This window comes from Malaclemys terrapin, chromosome 1 (genome assembly GCF_027887155.1).
Source record: "Malaclemys terrapin pileata isolate rMalTer1 chromosome 1, rMalTer1.hap1, whole genome shotgun sequence".
NCBI classification, from domain to species: domain Eukaryota; kingdom Metazoa; phylum Chordata; order Testudines; family Emydidae; genus Malaclemys; species Malaclemys terrapin.
In genome coordinates, this window is record NC_071505.1 from 126,466,340 (window position 1) to 126,488,019 (window position 21,680).

The 21,680-nt window shown below is 42.1% G+C and overlaps 1 protein-coding gene across 2 annotated transcripts in view; it reads right to left on the reverse strand.

The window, feature by feature from the left end:
• WNT7B (Wnt family member 7B) overlaps positions 1-21,680 on the reverse strand; it is a 138,068-nt gene that overhangs the window by 42,237 nt on the left and 74,151 nt on the right. For both annotated transcript variants that reach the window (XM_054038392.1, XM_054038381.1), the window contains exon 2: positions 20,480-20,706. In XM_054038392.1, coding sequence (XP_053894367.1) covers positions 20,480-20,706 — 227 coding nt within the window. The remainder of the gene's footprint in view (positions 1-20,479; positions 20,707-21,680) is intronic.

A 21,680-nucleotide genomic window follows, 5' to 3' on the forward strand; every position in this document is an offset into this window, starting at 1 on the left:
CAGCATGGATTTTTCAAGAATAAATCATGCCAAACCAACCTAATTGCCTTCTTTGACAGGGTTACTGGCCTAGTGGATAGAGGGGCAGCAGTCAGGGCCGGCTCTACTGTTTTTGCCACCCCAAGCAGCACTCCGAATTGCTGCCCCGGACGGCAGGGGCAGTCCATGTGCCGTTAGGGCGGCACACACATTTCCACGGTGGCGGTACTTCGACGGCAACTTCTGTCTTCAGCCGGAAGACAGAAGCCTCCAAATTGCTGCCACAGGCAGGTGAACATAGAAGCTGCTGCCAAATTGCCGCTGCCGCGGAAACGTGTGTGCCGCCGTAACAGCACACGGACTGCCCCCACTGTCTGCGGTGGTAATTCAGCGTGCTGCTTGGGGTGGCAAAAACACATGGACTGCCACCCCTTGCAGATTGCCGCTCCAAGCACCTGCTTGGAATGCTGGTGCCTGGAGCCGGCCCTGGAAGCAGTAGATGTGATATAGCTTGATTTTAGTAAGGCTTTTGACACAGTGCCACATGACATTCTCATAAACAAACTAGGGAAATGTAGGCATGATTAAATTACTATAAGCAAGGTGCTCAACTGGTTGAAAGACAGTATTCAAAGAGTAGTTATCAATGTTTTGCTGTCAAACTGGGAAAGTGTGTCTAGTGAGGTCCCACGTAGGTCAGTCCTAGGTCGGGTACTTTTCAATATTTTCATTAATGACTCGGATAATAGAGTGGAGAGCATGCTTATAAAATTTGCAGAGGACACCAAGCTGAGTGGGGTTGCAAGCACTTTGGAGGACAGGGTTAGAATTCAAAATGACCTTGAGAAATTGGAGAATTGGTCTGAATTCAACAAGATGAAATTCAGTGAAGATAAGTGCAATATAGTGGACTTAGGAAGGAAAAAACAAATGCACAACTACAAAATGGGGAATAACTGGTTAGGCGTACTAACTGCTGAAAAGGATCTGGGAGTTATAGTGGATCACAAACTGAACATGAGTCACAATGTGATTCTGTTGCAAAAAAATGCCAACACCATACTGGGGGGTACAGAAGTGTTATATGTAAGACATGGGAAGTACCACCCTATTTAGCCTTGGAGTAGTGTGTCCAATTATGGGTGCCACACTTTAGGACTAATAGGAGAGAGTTCAGATGAGAACAACAAAAATGATAAAAGATTTAGAAAATATGAACTATGCAGAAAAGTTTAAAAAGCTGGGCATGTTTAGTCTTGAGAAAAGAAGACTGCATTGGGGTGGGGGGGAAGGAGGGACCTTATAACAATCTTCAAATATGTTAAGGGCTGTTATAAAGAGGATAGGGATCAATTGTTCTCCATGTCCACTGAAGGTAGGACATGACACAATGGACTTAATCTGCAACAAGGGAGATTTAGGTTAGATATTGGGAAAAAAATCTAATTATAAGGATTATTATCTAGTTGAGCTCTGGAATGGGCTTCCAAGAGAGGTTGTGGAATCTCCGTCATTGGAGGTTTTACAGAACAGGTTGGACAAACACCTGTCTAGGTTTATTTGGTCCTGCCTCAGTGCAGGAGGCTGCACTTGCTGACTTTTTGGTCCCTTCCAGCCCTACGTGTCTATGATTTTATATATATAGAGAGAGAGAGAGAGAGAGAGAGAGTTTACGCTGATAATTTAAGTTCATGTTATCGTGCAGTTCATTGGCGGGTAGGACCATGACATCAGAAGTGACTCAGACAGTCAGCATGCTTTAAAGCAGTGTTTCCCAAACTTGGGACACCATTTATGTAGGGAAAACCCCTGGAGGGCCGGGCCGGTTTGTTTACCTGCCGCGTCTGCAGGTTCGGCCAATCGCAGCTTCCACTGGCTGTGGTTCGCTGCTTCAGGCCAATGGGAGCTGTGGGAAGCGACGCGGGCCGATGGGTGTACTGGCCGCCGCTTCCCACTAGTACTCCTGTTCTTTTTACGGATACAGACTAACACAGCTGCTACTCTGAAATCTGCCTACAATGCCACTCTATACAGAACACTGATCTGCTTCCAGAGACCTTCCACTACAGCTAGTCTAAAAATGCAATAGCTGGAAAATTGAAATTTTCCATTCAAATCAATTCAACAAAACATTAAACTGCATTGCCCTGTTAGCACATTTCCTTGTGGGAGTTGTAGTTTGAGCCTCCATTCTCTCCTATGCACTAGGCTCCTTGGAGCACATCATCACCCATAATGTAAAGTGGATTTCCTTCAGCTTGAGCTGTGTGAGGCATCGTGGAAGTCACATTACTTCGGGTGCATCATCTGAGATATAGTCTGGCTAGGGAGGCTGCCAAACTACAACTTCCCCAAGGAAAAACTCAATAATGGGAAAAGGCAATTTAATGTTGAACTTACTTGATACAAAATGTTTTGGGTTGGTCCAATAGATCAACATGCAACATTTCAATGTCAGGAATGTCAAAATGTTTTGTTTTGGTCAAAAATGTCACAATGAAATGTTTCAGTATTTCCTAATAAAAATTTTGCAGAATTTTCCATTGAACAAAATTTCACCTTTTTGTTCTGGTGTAGAATGAAAACAAATATTTAAATTTTTGAATGTGCCCTGGGGTGGATATTCCAAATGTTGCTCAACTCTCCCTTTTACCACTTTCTAGTTGCCTGCAACTCATACAATGCTTATTAAGTAATTATATGAACAATTTACTACTGTATTTAGAACCAGGATCTCTGCTTTTAAAGCAAGAGTTCTGCCAAAGAGCTAAATGTGCATCTGTTTTAATGAAAGTCAATGCAATTTTCTTTAAAGACAATCTATACTTTTCTTCAAACTCATAACCTTTGAAAACAAAATCTATTGAATTTCAGTTTAAATAGCTATTAGTATCTTAACAAAATTAATTGCAGAGGAAGGCAAGGTGTATAAACTAAATGTTTATTTAAGGATCAGGAGAAAATGATTGGTCTATAGAGAATTCCATTATAGTAGGGAGGGAGGGGGAGAGATAGGAAAAGATGATGATATGAATAAAGCCAGATGAGCACAGTTTCTAATAAAGTCAGCCAAAACTTTACTAATAGTGAATCACTTCTTAAAAATAAAACTGAGAATTTTCATAGTCCCTTTTCACACATGGATCTCAAAGTATTTCATAAATATTAATCCAGCCTCACTAACACCTTGAGGTTGTCATTTTACAGATTGGTAAACTGAAGTACAAAAAGATTAATACTCACATTTCCAAAAAGGTTCACTCAATTTTGAATCCTCAGTTTTGGGGTACCCAATTTCAGATTCATGGGATCTGATTTTCAGAAATGCTGAGTACCTGCAGCTCCCATTAAACTTCAGTTGGAGGTAGGGGTACTCAGCCTGTGGGAAAATCTGGGGATAGGAGTCTCAAGTTGAAATTTGAAGCACCCACAATTAGTGGACACTCTTCAAACATTTGGAATGTGATTTGTCCAAAGCCACAGGGTGACTAGGTGGCAAAACTAGAAATATAATCCAAAAATCTTCACTTCTGTTTGCTAGACAGTATCTCCTGCCATTCGATACTCAACCTGGACATGTGCCTTTATGGTTTTAAAATCCTATATTGAACATTTACTCTCTCCTCTAAATAGTCTCTGTGAAAAATTACCTTAATTTATTGTGATGTTTGTGACTAAATGCTTAAATAACGATCTGTTTCCTAGTATTAAAAAAAAAAGAAGAAAACCTTCCAAAATTTGAGAAGCCTGACCCTATCACTCTCATTATGGCAGAATAATATTTCTCATTGGTAAAAGATAAGGGATGCTTTTCCTTACCTAATCCTAGAATATTTCAAATGACTACTACTTCCAAGTGGTCTATCTTCTTACTAAGGTTTAGGTACCTTGTAGTTTGGCCGCTTCCCTGAAAGAATACCCATCTTTTTCTGCCAGAAAGGATGGATTGTTTGTGTCTTCTCTTAAACTCCTTCCAAGACAATATAAATCAGAAACGAGTATCCTCCTCTTTTACCTTCTCTTTTACACTCCAGTTTTCCTTAGTGGTCTTAAATTACACTCTAAGGAGAGTCTTCATGCTTACGAGAGAACTTAAAATTTGCAGCTAGCCCGCTTTGCACCAATTTACTACTACTTGAGCAATTAAAATGAAGCCGTGGGTTCACTGTTCTTTTGGGTGGGAAAGTTCTTTGGTCTGACATACTTTCTACTGCTTTTTAGGAGTTCAAAGGTACAGTCCTATGGAAGGTGCCTGCCTTTACATGAAATCATATGTCCCAGTAATACATTGCAAACACAATTGATCCTTATTCATCATTTGCCTTTGTGTCTGCACCCAGAGGAGAAATGTTGATTAGGGAAAGAAGTGCGTTTTTTGAGCCATCAGTAGAAGACATTGCAGTGAGTACTAAAGACACTTTTATGTTTTTGCTGCAAAATGATGACATTGAGAGTCACCCCAACTTTTATTTCTGTTTCTATTCAACAGTCAACCCAGTCTGCCTGTCTCTGTTATAAGTGGTGTCTCGCTATTTTTTGATTCAGTCTAATTAAGAGAAGGACTTCTCTGTAAACATTCTCACTAAGATTATTCCAAAGTTCCAGAATTTTGCATCTTGTAGTATATAGACTGGAATCCATTAAGAACTAGATTTTTTTCACCCACAGCTGTTAAATTTGTCATGTTATTTATGCTATTTTCTATTTGAACTAAACGAAATACTGCAAATATCATGGTAAACATCAATTTTTGTACAAAGGCCCCCCCAGTATCTAGCTGCTGTTAGATAACTATGAACTCAGGTTGAAGATTTGATTGAGGCTGGCACCATGTTGTTTTCTGGAGGCTGTGAATTAGTGGAGATTTAAATTGAATGAATATGCACTGCATGCTTTTATGATGACATTTCAAATATCATAGTTTTGCTGATGTCATAGAGTTGAAAATTTATGTGATTTCTTAAGAAGCCACCTCTTGAGGTGAACTACGGGAGCCACTTGATATTACCAATTCAGATGTCAAGTTCAGATTGTTGAGACCAAGTTTCTTACTGATGGTTTGCTTGAATGTTAATAGGCTGGACTCCCACTTATCTGAAGATAAGAAAAGATCCAGATAAATATTGCAGCCCACGGTTCAATCCAGTCCCCAAATGACTGACAAATGCCTACATCACTATAGCACCTACTTCTATGTTAAAGATGATTCTTCTCTTTCTTTTGATAAAGTCTGTCCTACTCTGTATTACATTAAAAATTATCTAATTACTGCTCCGATTTGTTTCCATCTCTCTGATTCCTTTTTTCTCCCCATGTTACTTATGGACTTTAAGGCCAGAAAGGACCATCGTGATCATCTAGTCTGACCTCCTGCACATTGCAGGTCACAGAACCTCACCCCCCCACCACCACCACCTATAATAGACCCATAACCTCCGGCTGAGTTACTGAAGTCCTCAATTAATGATTTAAAGACTTCAAGTTATAGAGAATCCACTATTTACATTTCTTGTTTTATTGGCTTAAATAGAAATACATAAAGATAGATTTTCTTATAATAAACATACAATTAATCTGACATATTAACATGTATTAAGTATAATGAACATATAAATAACCAGTAAATAAGAAAATAAAAATGAGACTGTGAAAGGAGAAAGAAATGGCACAAGAAAAGGAAAGGAAAACAGAAACGTAGAAGTTTGACCACATTAAGCCAAACTATTTGGATTCATTTACGGTTCCTCATTTTATTGATTTGCTGATAGCACTGTAAGACAAGTGTGATTGTGATTTCTATCAGTGCTGACTGTCCTCATCTATTGGAAGTCTTCCACTTTTATGAAAAGGCATGCTTTTCATATTGACTAGCTCATTGAGAGCACCATTGTACTGTATGCATGTGTCTAGTTCAATGGATTTCTTTTTTGAAAATAATACCATTGACTACTTGCAACTACTTGCAACACTCTTGGTAGGAGTTTTTATGAATATTTGGCATGTCAGTTAAACTCCCATCATAGCCAAGAGTAAAGATTACTAAATCCATCTGCAAGCCTGAATCCAGAACTAAATCAAGCTTATCTATGGCTTGCATCCAAAAACAACTCATTGTCTGGCCCTCCTACAACATGTGTGATAACATGCCATTAATTTCCCCACACTACCAGCTCTTGTTGACACATCTTGAGCCCACTTTCCATATTCTCTTTGGAGACCTGTGTACCCAAAACAATTTTTTCCTAAACTTTTTCTGAGATCCAATATGGATTTAATCACACTGAGTCCAGACAGTCACCATTTTTCTTACTGGTCTCTGCAGTGCAGAGCTTCTTCCCCTTTCTCCCCTCACTCACAATTTGTAATTGTGATCATCATCTTAATTATCTACTGTATATATGCAAATGTTCTGCTTTGTTTTGTGCCCATTTTTTCCCAAGTGGCTTACAAGATTTGGTTCACCTGGCAACATTGGTGCAATAAAATCCATGCCCTGATTACTGTGGTCCTTAAAATCGTAGAGCGTTTCCTTTTATTTTTTTATTTTTAGGGTAGGGCAGAAGATGGGAGAGCGATGTGTGGGGGGGGAGAGGGCTGGATTCTAAACTCTGCAGACATTATTATTCTCTTAAACCACACACTGTAGAGAAGCTTAATGTCATCTCACAGGCATTCTTTCAAGATGTCAGAGATTCACAAATCCACACAAAAGTTAATAGATGTAAAAAGCCTTCAAAATACCCTTGTTTCTTGCCCTGTAATTTGCTGATTCTTTACAACCATCAGGTGGCTGTCTCAATCATTTGAGTTAGTTTCCCCCACCCCAAATCTCAAAGGTTTTCCTTGAAATATATTCAGAGATGTGAAATACAGTCAGATGAACAATTATAAAGCCAATCATTTTCCAGGTCTGGCACAGGGGTCATCTGCAGATCAATTCTGACATCTTGTCAGCTACACCCTCCACAGACACTTTCATCTTCCAACCCTCATTTTTGCCCTGGATTTACCCCTGATAAGAGAAGTAATTTATGAGCCATGCAATACTTAGAGTTTCAGAGGGAATGGTCAATACACAAAGCATTATCTTGCATAATCGTCTTTCAAAGAACAATAGTAAATCTCACTTTTGCCATTTACTCTGGCTCTATGCTTCAGAGGCTGCCCTGGCTTCCTCTTTTGCTTCCAGGTGTTGTTAATGATCTATAAAATCTGCTCTGCTTTAGATCCTAGCTTTGTGAGAAATTGCCTTTATGTCAAGGCACCGTTGTGGCAAATGAGCCTTCTAGTCTGGAGTTCCCTTCCACCAATGATCTGATAGAGTCAGAGTTTGTTAGCCTTTGGGGCAAGAGGCTTTTCCTTGAGATAGGTTTTGGGAGGAGGGGGATTCTTTTGGGGATAGGTCTCAAATATGGAAGCATTCATAATTCTGAATAATACCAATCAACGAATAATTCACTGCCTAAAAATAACTAACTGGATCATTCCTGAATCAATTGGCACACAAAGGAACCTCACTGGCAGGTAGGTGGCGATGTATAGCAGGAGGAGAGATCGGAACATCAGCCTTCAAGCAGTGGGTAAGGTGGTAGCAGCCCAAAGGGGTGTCGTATGCAGCCATTGCTGTGAGAATGGGAGGGAAGGGATTCAGCAAAGCTCAATTTGTATGCGGACGAGTCCAATGGGAGAATGTTGAGCGGCGTGGGAGGTGGGTCAAATTAAGTGGGCATTCCAAGGGATGAGATATTGGCTGGGGGATCGTGGCTTTGGAGAAGGTCATAGCTATAAGTATACAAAAACTATGCAATTACTTTGCTAATTCATTCCCCTGGATCAGCCTTGCTAAATTCATTGCTTCTGCTCCCAGACTGGGTCACTTTTTCATTTGTCCCTAACTGCAGTAACAGATCCATTCAAATCTGAATGCCTCACTTGTATAATTCAACATAATTGTTGTGTATTCATCATTTTTCCCTTTGTATAAACTGTTTGCAATGTTCTCAATGCAATTGGCTAGATCCTGGCTCTGATATAGCCTGAAATCACTGAAATACTACAGAGCGGTGGAGCTAGCCTAGCCAGCTGCATTGTAGAATCCCCAGGTGTCTTAAGATTCAAAAGTTGGCGCCGTGCCACTGCGTTCTGGCCTTCCCTGGTGTATGTGTCATGCCGGAGCATGGCCAAAGGAGAGGCATGTCAGGAGCGCACTGGCATGCCAATAATCCCCAGCTGCTGGAAAAACCTGTTGGGTGCCTTTGCAGCCAGGCATAAATTAGAACAGCCTGATTCTGCAACCCCAAGTGAGCTCAATCAGATCCAAGGATCTGGCCCGATATTTCTGTGTCCCTCATTTAAAGTTATATTACCCATATGAACTGGTATGCATACAAGTTTATGTACCTAGCCACATTTTTTAGCACCTGGCACAGTAGGGCCTCTAGTTGCTACTCTACTAATACAAATAAATAAATACATGAACATCATGAATTCTTTACAGGCCTTGGTGAAACTCATCTGGTTCAGTTTGCATGGGTCATGTGGACCTTTTTCATCAGTTATAATTCATGTGGTTTGACAATTCTCCCATTTAAGCTTGTGTTTTGCTTTCAAATAAACCTGAAATCTCAAAGCAAAACTGCCAAGTTTAGTATGAGTTTGTGTTAAACCATAAAAAACCCCACCATATTCCACATCAGTCAGTTAAGAAGTGCTTGAAACCACGCCGGTTCAGTGAAAAGTTCACAGAGCTAATGTACATTTTGGCAAATATGGCCCAAGTTTTGGCCCAAAAATCAGGCCATTTTTTTCTGGGTTTTACATAGCTTTAACCAAAGACTGCTGTGGCATCTGTGTTCATCCTTAAGCAGAATAATTTGGATATTAAGCCATTTTTTCTCATTTGTATAGAAATTTTCCAGTGAAAATGGCTACATAATTCACAATTAAAAGGTTTGTACAGCTCCCTTATTCATAGTAAATCTTCACTGGCATTCAGTCACACTCATCTGCAAGTTCTCAAATAGTGAATATGAAAAGGGATGTCAAACGGCGAACAGCAGAGGCTAACAGCGGGAGTTTGCCTGGGAGTTCGCTTGGGGAGAGCTCACTGAGGCTTTCATCTACAGGTTTCTCTGAGTAGTTCCTGCAACAGTTGAGGAAGCTCTTAAGAGGACGGTGATATGGAAGGTGAGCGATCAGCTGTTGAAACCTGCACAGGTTGTGCCATGTTTGTCTTTCTTCCACAGGACAGAAGCGACTTTGTCTGTACAAAGTGCAAGCTGGTCTCCATATTGGAAGAGAAGGTTCGAGGGCTGGAGAAACGAGTATCTACTCTGCGTTGCATAAGGGAAAATGAAGATTTCCTGGACAGACGTCAAGAGATGCTTCTACGGCCACAATGTTCTGAAGATTCAGAGCAGGCGTAGCAGGGACAGAAGGATTGTGAAGAGGTTTGGCAGCATGTGACCTCCAGAAGGAGAAAGAGGAGCGTCCATGCACCAGCAATGGAGATACAGGTGAGCAATCGTTTCCATGTTCTCTCTACAGGTACTAATGTGGATAGTGGACTAGATGACCCATCTGAGGGAAGGGAGCAGAAGGAGACTCCACCGATTGGAAGGCAAATGATGCACTGTCCTAGGGATGGGGGTTCCACAACCACCACTCCCAAGAGGAGGAGGAGGGTGGTGGTGGTCGGGGACTCCCTCCTCAGGGGGACTGAGTCATCTATCTGCCGCCCCGACCGGGAAAACTGAGAGGTCTGCTGCTTGCCAGGAGCTAGGATACATGATGTGACGGAGAGACTGCCGAGACTCATCAAGCCCTCGGATCGCTACCCCTTCCTGCTTCTCCACGTGGGCACCAACGATACTGCCAAGAATGACCTTGAGCGGATCACTGCAGTCTACGTGGCTCTGGGAAGAAGGATAAAGGAGTTTGAGGCGCAAGTGGTGTTCTCGTCCATCCTCCCTGTGCAAGGAAAAGGCCTGGGTAGAGACCGTCGAATCGTGGAAGTCAACGAATGGCTACACAGGTGGTGTCGGAGAGAAGGCTTTGGATTCTTCGACCATGGGGTGGTGTTCCAAGAAGGAGGAGTGCTAGGCAGAGACGGACTCCACCTAACGAAGAGTGGGAAGAGCATCTTCGCCAGCAGGCTGGCTAACCTAGTGAGGAGGGCTTTAAACTAGGTTCACCGGGGGAAGGAGACCAAAGCCCTGAGATAAGTGGGGAAATGGGATTCTGGGAGGAAGCACAAGCAGGAGAGCACAAGAGGGGAGGACTCCTGTCTCATACTGAGAAAGAGGGACGATCGATGAGTTATCTTAAGTGCCTATACACAAATGCAAGAAGCCTGGGAAACAAGCAGGGAGAACTGGAAGTCCTAGCACAGTCAGGGAACTATGATGTGATTGGAATAACAGAGACTTGGTGGGATAACTCACATGACTGGAGTACTGTCATGGATGGATATAAACTGTTCAGCAAGGTCAGGCAGGGCAGAAAAGGTGGGGGAGTTGCATTGTATGTAAGAGAGGAGTATGACTGCTCAGAGCTCCGGTATGAAACTGCAGAAAAACTTGAGAGTCTCTGGATAAAGTTGAGAAGTGTGAGCAACAAGGGTGATGTCGTGGTTGGAGTCTGCTATAGACCACCAGACCAGGGGGATGAGGTGGACGAGGCTTTCTTCTGGCAACTAGCAGAAGTTGCTAGATCGCAGGCCCTGGTTCTCATGGAGACTTTAATTGCTGGGAGAGCAATACAGCGGTGCACAGACAATCCAGGAATTTTTTGGAAAGTGTAGGGGACAATTTCCTGGTGCAAGTGCTGGAGGAACCAACTAGGGGCAGAGCTTTTCTTGACCTGCTGCTCACAAACAGTGAAGAATTAGTAGGGGAAGCAAAAGTGGATGGGAACCTAGGAGGCAGTGACCATGAGATGGTCGAGTTCAGGATCCTGACACAAGGAAGAAAGGAGAGCATCAGAATACGGACTCTGGACTTCAGAAAAGCAGACTTTGACTCCCTCAGGGAACAGATGGGCAGGATCCCCTGGGAGAATAACATGAAGGGCAAAGGGGTCCAGGAGAGCTGGCTGTATTTTAAAGAATCCTTATTGCGGTTGCAGGAACAAACCATCCCGATGTGTAGAAAGAATAGTAAATATGGCAGGCGACCAGCTTGGCTAAACAGTGAAATCCTTGCTGATCTTAAACGCAAAAAAGAAGCTTACAAGACGTGGAAGATTGGACAAATGACCAGGGAGGAGTATAAAAATATTGCTCAGGCATGCAGGAGTGAAATCAGGAAGGCCAAATCACACTTGGAGTTGCAGCTAGCAAGAGATGTTAAGAGTAACAAGAAGGGTTTCTTCAGGCATGTTAGCAACAAGAAGAAAGTCAAGGAAAGTGTGGGCCCCTTACTGAATGAGGGAGGCAACCTAGTGACCGAGGATGTGGAAAAAGCTAATGTACTCAATGCTTTTTTTGCCTCTGTCTTCACGAACAAGGTCAGCTCCCAGACTGCTGCACTGGGCAGCACAATATGGGGAGAAGGTGACCAGCCCTCTGTGGAGAAAGAAGTGGTTCGGGACTATTTAGAAAAACTGGATGTGCACAAGTCCATGGGGCCGGATGCGCTGCATCCGAGGGTGCTAAAGGAGTTGGCGGATGAGATTGCAGAGCCATTAGCCATTATTTTTGAAAAATCATGGCGATCGGGGGAGGTCCCAGATGCCTGAAAAAAGGCTAATGTAGTGCCCATCTTTAAAAAAGGGAAGAAGGAGGATCCGGGGAACTACAGGCCAGTCAGCCTCACCTCAGTCCCTGGAAACATCATGGAGCAGGTTCTCAAGGAATCAATTATGAAACACTTAGAGGAGAGGAAAGTGATCAGGAACAGTCAGCATGGATTCACCAAGGGGAAGTTGTGCCTGACTAACCTAATTGCCTTCTATGATGGGATAACTGGCTCTGTGGATGAGGGGAAAGCAGTGGCTGTGTTATTCCTTGACTTTAGCAAAGCTTTTGATACGGTCTCCCACAGTATTCTTGCCGCCAAGTTAAAGAAGTATGGGCTGGATGAATGGACTGTAAGGTGGATAGAAAGCTGGCTGGATCGTCGGGCTCAACGGGTAGTGATCAATGGCTCCATGTCTAGTTGGCAGCCAGTTTCAAGCGGAGTGCCCCAAGGGTCGGTCCTGGGGCCGGTTTTGTTTAATATCTTTATTAATGATCTGGAGGATGGTGTGGACTGCACTCTCAGCAACTTTGCAGATGACACTAAACTAGGAGGCGTGGTAGATACACTAGGGGGTAGGGATCGGATACAGAGGGACCTAGACAAATTAGAGGATTGGGCCAAAAAAAACCTGATGAGGTTCAACAAGGACAAGTGCAGAGTCCTGCACTTAGGACGGAAGAATCCCATGCACTGCTACAGACTAGGGACCGAATGGCTAGGTAGCAGTTCTGCAGAAAAGGACCTAGGGGTCACAGTGGACGAGAAGCTGGATATGAGTCAACAGTGTGCCCTTGTTGCCAAGAAGGCTAACGGCATTTTGGGCTGTATAAGTAGGGGCATTGCCAGCAGATCGAGGAACGTGATCGTTCCCCTTTATTCGACATTGGTGAGGCCTCATCTAGAATACTGTGTCTAGTTTTGGGCCCCACACTACAAGAAGGATGTGGAAAAATTGGAAAGAGTCCAGCGGAGGGCAACAAAAATGATTAGGGGTCTGGAGCACATGACTTATGAGGAGAGGCTGAGGGAACTGGGATTGTTTAGTCTCCAGAAGAGAAGAATGAGGGGGGATTTGATAGCAGCCTTCAACTACCTGAAGGGGGGTTCCAAAGAGGATGGAGTTCGGCTGTTCTCAGTGGTGGCAGATGACAGAACAAGGAGCAATGGTCTCAAGTTGCAGTGGGGGAGGTCCAGGTTGGATATTAGGAAACACTAGTTCACTAGGAGGGTGGTGAAGCACTGGAATGCGTTACCTAGGGAGGTGGTGGAGTCTCCTTCCTTGGAGGTTTTTAAGGCCCGGCTTGACAAAGCCCTGGCTGGGATGGTTTAGTTGAGAATTGGTCCTGCTTTGAGCAGGGGGTTGGACTAGATGACCTCATGAGGTCCCTTCCAATCCTGATATTCTATGATTCTATGATTTGATTCTATGAAACCCATCCATGGAAATAAAGAAGAGGATTCTTGCCAGTCATTAAAAAGGTGGCACTGCAAGATTCCGGAAGGTGCTTGCTCTTTTCCTCCCACCTGTGGTTGGCAGTAAAGTCTGGGAAGAAACAGCCGTCTCCACCAAATGTTTAGTGACTGCCCAGAATTTGAGCTACAAACTTGAATTCATGGCTTTGGGTGCTGGCTGCACACACCCCCCCCCCCCTTTTGCAAAAGTCTGCAAACAGTGATAAGTGAGCTTCAGGGTGAGAGGTATGGCACTAAAAACACCAATGGAGAGATTTTAAAGTCTCTTTCAAAACAAAGCATGGGTACTCTTTTTAAAGGCAGACAATAAAATATCAATTTCTCTGCATGCACCACTCCTTCTTATTTGTATTACACTACTGCCTCCTGTCCCTAACTGAGATCAGGATTGTCCTAGACATTGTACAAACAAACAGTAAGAGAGAGTTTCAGTAAGAGTTTCATAAGGGTGCAAGGAACAGAAATAAAATCTACAGAAACTGAGTGTCCATGCTGAGCTTTCCAAAGCCGTGCAAGAGATTTAACCACACATCATCCATTAATTTTAATATCTTTAATTTTAAAGCTATTTTGCCTCCAACACCTCTTTTAAAACTCATTCCTAAATTTTAATCCTGAGGTGAAATTCAAAGAAGATACAGTGGCTAGTCCTGGGGTAATTCTGCACCAAAAAATTAAAAATTCTGCACACAATACTTTAAAATTCCACAAAATTCTGCATATTTTATTTGTCAAAATAATGCAATATAATCACTCTGGTTTCAATTATTTCAGTAATTTATTTAAACTACAATACAATGGATAGAGAATGGGAGTGGAGAGCAAATCCCCTTGCCTAATAGTATTGTAGCTAGGTTTGATCCTTTATTTTGAGTTATTATTCAACAAATATGTGCAGCCATATGCTCAGTGTTACAATATAGGCAACTGAGGGCAGGGGAATCAGACTCACAATTTATATTGGCTACTGACCATCTCCAGAAAGGTCAGTACCAAACAGTTCACTGAACATTTTGATAGGAAATTTTTTCAGTCCAAAATTTTAGACCAGTTCTAATCACTAAAGCAGTATACGCATTTATAGGACCATACTGTCTTTTACACCACTCTGGCAATGTAAAGGATCCTTAAAACATTTACACTGTTTTATACTCCTGGGGGAATTCACAAAGACAGTGAGAATAATTCACTAAGCAGTCAGGCTGCTACATTCTGCTCTGTCTGAGGGGACAGAGCATGCCCTACTACACCTACCTCCTCAGAAACACCCCGAAGCCCTGCCCCTCCATGCCGAGCATGCTGCAATAGCAAGTGAGAGGGACAGAGTGTCTCTCTCTCTCACACACATGCACCCCCCTCCTGGTGGTGATTTACGTCTCTACCGGCTGCTCCAGGCACCCAAACCAACCTGCCTGCACTGCTGGGGTGGGGCACGTGACCGCTCTTGAGCTTTCCTTTGCTTCCCCTCCAGAAGTAATTTTTCTGCTAGAAAGCAAAGAAATCTGCGGGGGGGGCGGGAGGGGAATGAATTCTGTGCACACACAGTGACTCAGAATTCGTCCAGGACTAAGTGGCACTATTAACCCATTTTCCGGTCTCAGAAAGTTTCCTAAAGAACAATGTATTAATCAATATTCATACATCCAAAAGTTTAAAATATTTTCAGCTACATAGGAATGGCTATACTGGATCAGACCCAAGATCTATCTAGTCTCCAGCAGTGGCCAGAGGAAGAGCCCTGCAGTAGTCTGATGTGGGATAATCTCTCCCCCACATTATGTTTCATCCTGGTCTCTAACAGAGATTGGCTTAAACTTTGATGCATGAGGTTTTATATCCCTTCTAAATTTTTATCATTTATTATGATAGCTCTGCTATTCTTGCTATTCATATAAATACCCAATCCCTTTTTGAATCTTGTGAAGTTCTTGGTCTCAACAGCTTCCTGTGGAAATGAGTATCACAGTTCAACTACATGCCCTTTGGAAAAGTAATTCCTTTTATTAGTTTAGAATTTCCCAGCTCCTTCATTTCATTCACTGTCCCCTTGTTCTCGTGTTATGAGACAGGGAGAACAGAAGCTCTAGAGCACTTATTATTTTGTGTACTTTCATCATGTCCTGTCTTAGTCATCTAGTTTCTATGGTATACTAGCCCAATCCTTTCAATTCCTCTTTTATATAAAAGTTTCACAATGCCTTTGATCATTTTCATCATTTTTCTCCAAATCCCCTCTAGTTCTGCAATATCCTTTTTGAGATGGAGTAACCTGTATTGTACACACAGTAGTGAGACTGCACCATTGATTTATAGAAAGGCATTATGTTTTCCATATTATTCACCATCCCATTCCTTCGGCATCCTAGCACCATCTTTGCCTTTTTTGCCTCCAGCAGCACTTCAGCCAAGGTCTTTGTTAAGATGTCTACAGTAACACCCACATTCCTTTCTTAAAGGTGTATGAGTAGTTTGAATTTTTCCTTCCAATGTGAATTACTTTGCATTTATTGACATTGAATTTCATTTGCCATCAAGTTGCCCATTCATCTTGCTTGTTTAGATCTCTATGAAGTTCCTCGTATTCTTGTCTGGCCCTGACTAACCTAAATAACTTTGTGTCATCTTCACATTTTGCTACCTCACTACTCGCACCCTTTCCAGATGATCAATAAATATATTAAACAACATGGGACCTAGTATGGAACCTTGAGGCACGTCCACTGTTAACATTTTGCCATGATAAAAAGTGACCATTTAATCACCTCTTTGCTTTCGTGTGTTGGCTAGTTTTTGCTCCATGGCAATACTTTGCCTCTCGCCTCATGACTACTTAGTTTCTTTAGTAGCCTCTTGTGTGGAACCTTGTCAAAGACCTTTGCAAAGTCTACAACAACACTACAAACAATTTATTTAGATGTGTTGGTCCCAGGATAGGAGAGAGACAAGGTGGGTGAAGAAGAGCTCTGTTGGGCTTGAAAGCATGTCTCTCTCACCAACAGAAGTTGGTACAATAAAAGATATTACCTCACCCACCTAAATAGTCAACCACTTCTCCTCTATTCACCATTTTATGAATAGATTCAAAGAATTCTAAGCAATTTGTGAGTCACAACTTTCCTTTTCCATGATGGTTAAACCCTATGTTATCATGAATTTCCAGGTGTTTTGTTATTCTGTTTGTAATTATTATTTCAACTAATTTACCAGCTTCAGATGTAAGGCTTACCATTTTATAATTCCCTGGATCACCTCTGGAGCCTTCTTAAGCCATTTTCAGATTTTTTCTTCTTGCTTTTACTTTTATTGTACATCTGTGTGTGCCCCTTCCTCCCCTTTCATTGTTCTGTCTTCATTCTAATGCTTCAGCTACATGTTGTTCCATCTCTTCGCTTTCATGCTTCATTTATGATTTCTCTGTTCTCTCCCTCTTTCTCCATGTTTTTTCAGTTTCCCTTTCCTCCCTCTATTCTCTTAATCTTCCTCTCTCTCATTCCTTCTTCAGTCTCTCCTTTTCCCTATTCACTGCCCTCCTTCATTCCTTTATCTCTGTGCCCCACCCCAATCTCCCCCTGTTTCTTTCTTGACTTCCTCAGTCTCCGAATAACACTCCTCTAGTCCATTCTATCGCTAATGCCTTTCCATTCATGTTACCACTCATTTATACCCACACTTTGCCACACAACACACACATGCCTTGCAAGATATATACCTCCGCACTCCGTCAGGCATGCATGCATACTACTCTGCCACACGTGTGTGTGTGTGTGTGTATAGATAGATAGATAGATACATTGTGCCTCATATATGCCTACTTTTCCATACATACATACACACACACACACACTATCTGCCACAAACTCTGCAAACAAGGGCCATCTACAATATTCTCCCTCTAAGCAGGGAATAAGGGCCCATGATTTTCAACCCCAAATCAAGGGAGATGACCTAATATTCTATCATCTGCCCAATCAAGGTGTGGTGCACCCTCAGTTATCTTCTTCCTTCACCCCAAGTAGAGGGGGGTGACTTTTCTCCTTCCATTGAACTACCTCCCTATCCCATCCCCATCAAGGGGGGAATGCTTTTCTCTACCCCAACCTGTGTTGGTCTGAAACTGAGCTGGGCAGGGACATATGGACTAGGAATAGCTGCAGTATGAGCCAACTGGCAGGAAGGGAGTGTTGAAGGATCTTACCCAGGGTATGTCCACACTGCAATCAGAGGTGTGATTGCAGAACCTTAGATGTACCCAAGTTAGCTTTAAGCTAGCTTTAACCTAGCTAGCTCTGGTAACAATAGCAGTGAAGGTGTGTCAGAATGGACTTCCAGTCAGGCTGACTGCCTGAATATGTACTTCAGTGCAGCACTTATTATACTTGGCATATATACATTTCTAGGAAATCTATATTGAGCAACGGCAGCTGCCATGGCAGAGGGTGGGGAGGGTTGATAAATTGGGAACCCTCAGGGCTTTATCAGTTTCGGCTTCTGAATGCTGCAGCTGCCCCTATGTGCACTATTACCATTAATTTCTTAATTCAAGCCCCAAGTTGCAAAACCATCACATGTTCACACCCCAGTTTAAGTTCCAAAGCACAAGTAAATAGATTGATAGGGCTCAACAACCAGATACTCCTGGTTCAGCCAGAACAAAGGAATTAGGTTAACACATGTTGGCATGGATAGTCTGACTCCTACTGCCTCTGGCTTGGCAAAGGGTAAGCAAAATATGACTATGTGAACAGGAAAAAAAAAAGAGGCTGATAAGTTTTTTGTGAATTCTTTGCCCAATTGTGTACTTTGCTTGTTCTTCTTATTCATTGCTGTCCTTGTTTCAGGTTGTAATAATGCGTGTTCATATAGTCAGCATTCAGTCTCCCAATCTGGTTCTATTTATGCTAAATTTTTGGAATGTCCATCCCTATCAGGATGTTCTCTCTCTAATATACTCAATAAAGCTTGCTCAGTGTTTCAAGTGTGCTTACCTATTTAAACCTCGCCAGGTCTCTTGCTAGCCCTATTGGGATGCACCGAATCTAATAAATAAAATAGAATTTATACCGAAGAAATTCTACAGGTGTGGAGTCACAGGCAGCTTCACTATCAACAGTGTAACAAGATTTCACCATTGAACAACAGATGTCAGTGAGATAGCAGAAAAGCTTCCCCTTAAACATTAAATCCCCCAAACCACTAGCACTTGAAGAGGTTCAGGCATTTCTCTCTCCCCAGTAGGCAGCAGCAAGGAAGTGTCTGTGTAATTAGGTGGCTTGATGTCATTCTGATGCAATTAATGTTAAGGATAAAACTCAAATTACCCCCATCACTTGGAGGTTTGCTAGTTTGAGGATTGTCAACCTCTTTCCCCTTCTGGAGCCCTTCTTTTTGTGCAACAGTGAGAGAAATGAAAGATTATGCCGGTATCCAACAAAATTATAGCCATTTTGCATGACCAGAAAATTGCTACAAGTGTAAAAGGAACTAAAAGAGAAAAACTTTTCTCAGGATGAACATAGAAATATCTTAGTACAAGTGTAGAAAGAAACACTGACAAGTGAGATTGCATGAATGCTAAAATTCTTGGAAAGGATGAGTGAACGAGTTCAGATATAGCAATACCTCTTCACCCCTGACCTTCCCCTAGCCAAACTCAAATGCAGCCAAACCTTTTCTGAGCTCCAGAAAAGTTCAGATAATATTTTCTCCCATTTATTTCAATTTTTGCACTCTTCTGCACTTCTGTGTTTTTGTGTGATGTGGAAGTGTCAAGACACAATGAGCTGGTATAAATCTGCTCCACTAAAGTCAGTGGAGTTATACTGGCTTACAGCAGTTTGGGAAATAGCCCATCGTGCCCATGAGATTTTCAGCCCAGCGTCAAACTCAAAGGCTTTGCATAATTGTTGGGTGAACATTCAGATCAATGCTTGTTTGAACCAAACATCAGCTTTTTGAGATTCACTCCTCACTAGTGTTAGAGGGAAGGCCTTCCTCCCGCAAGACAACCCAAGCACCATCTGAGTAGGATGACCAGATAGTAAATGTGTAAAATCAGGACAGGAGGTGGGGCATAATAGGCGCCTATATAAGAAAAAGCCCCGAATATCGGGACTGTTCCTATAAAATCGGAACTTCTGGTCACCCTACATATGAACCCTTCATTCCTCACATGGGCAGTGAATAAAGGTATGTCATTCTTTCACAGTGTTACAAAAATCACTGATTGAACACCACAGGCCAAATTCGACTTTTGGTTCCCCTATGTGACTGACTACCATTATTAAAATCAAGCACAGATATCACCGAGATCAGAATTTGACCCAGGGAAGATATATTACAGCTACACAAAGGAAGGGGACTGTAGTATTTTCAGGGACGTGTGGGACTATATGCTTTCTTTCTAGCACATTGATTCAATGCAACATTGTGATAACCAGATACAACAAACCCACACACTTGCATGTAAACAACAAACTGTGCAATTGATGGTGCTAGGGCAGCTTTTGAGGGACAGATAAAGGGAGAAGATATCTGACCAGATGACAGTGACAATGTCAATGTTGGAGATATAGGCAGTTATTTTGTAAGATCTCTCCTCATGAAATAATATCACACATAGAATTGGTGGAAAGTGATAACACATGATACTGACTATCCTGTAAGAGTTTGTTAGGCCATGGTCCTATATACCAAGTTTTTTTTTTTTTAATGTTTTTCACTTCAGATAATTTGTAGCGTCATCTTCACATGATAAAAATCTGAGTAGAATATTTTTGTGTCACTTCTCTGTACTGGATGGTCAGCTGGGTATCATAGGCAATGTATTGCTAACAGCTAATTGAGATTCTCCTATTGCTGTTGGGGTCTGTGTTTTTGGAGCTGATTTCAGTTCCATTCCCAGCATGACTGTGGAATTCTGACTCATCAGAGTGTGCAGCACAGTAACAATCCTGAAGTCCTAAATGCCTACAAATTTGTTATGAAATTATGGGATGAAATAGACGCAGGTGACTGCTGCCCCTACAGAATATTCTAGTCATTTTCATGTGTGGATTGGTATGAATAATGAAAGACTCAACCTAGAAATCTCTAGATGTTTTCAATTACTAAAAATAGGGTTAGCTAAGATCAGAAAAAGTGCCCCTGTTGTTCTGGAGGGTGCGTTGGTTTATTTTGTGTGGCGTGTAAATGCCTTATAGCATTACATCACTAAAGCACTGAAAGGGGAGAGTCAAAAGGTGAGCAGTCCCAATTTATTATTATTAACACTATTTTAAAGAATCCCTTACCTACTCGAAGCTCTTGTCCAAAGACTGTTTTCTCTCCCAGCGCTGAGCAGTTCCACCTACCATAGCGGAACTGATATTGGCATTCATTGATTCCCATCTGTGCCCCTTCTCCGATCACTATGATGGCATCAGGGCGGCTCTGGCAGATCGCTCGTTGCCGAGGGGCCAAGCCTGGGATTTTGTTGCAGATTATATTTGCTCCTAAAGCCACCACAGATGACAAAGCTCTGAAGAAAAGCAGAAAGAGGCATTAGAATCCAATTGAGACCATTAACTCTATTTGCTCCATATTGCAGTGTGGCTGACAAGGCAATGGGCAAACAGCAAAATGTTTGGAAGTTTGGTTCCTATAATTATGCAGACTTATCCCAACTGCTTTGGTCTGGCAATTGGGGTTGGAAATCTTGCAGAATTTCCAGGAATTCCTGGTAGGGTGACCAGACAGCAAATGTGAAAAATCAGGACGGGGGTGGGGAGTAATAGGAGCCTATATAAGAAAAAGACCCAAAAATCAGGACTGTCCCTATAAAATCGGGACATTTGGTTACCCTAATTCCTGGTTTCATTTGGGCCAGAAAGCCCACATGAACAGCTTCATTCACAGAATATTGGCAATTCTGCATCTGGTCCCAGATAAAACCAGGAAGTAAGGAGAGGTTAAAAGTAATAATGAAAAATGTAAGTCAACAGGTCATTGAACTTTGTAGAGTCTCAAAGGTTCACGTTCATCTTGAGTGTTGTGCTTAGGTTCAGCCTCAGTATTTAATTTACCAGAGCCAGTTCACCCACCTCTAATTTTAAACCACAGAATAAAATTTAGAGAATGACTTTATTCTACCAACATTGTTGCCCATTACTACTAACTTAACGTACTGAGCAAATAATGGAAGTTTATGAGTATTAATCAAGACCAACATGCTCACCAACATACAACGTCCATAACTGAAATTTGTGTCATTCTTATTCTTCAATATATTTTCAGAGCAATAGCTCATGAGTTACAACTCATTCTGAAGACTGCCTTTACCTTGCATCTGCCCAATGTAAGCCAACTAACTGTTTAAGATTGACAAGATTTCCAGTTTAGACCATACATCTGTCATTTTCCAATTCATTTTTCAACATCTTTATCTGATGCATGTACGGCAATGTTTTTTTTTTTTTTTTAAATAAGACATGGGATAAAATTTTCAATGTGGAC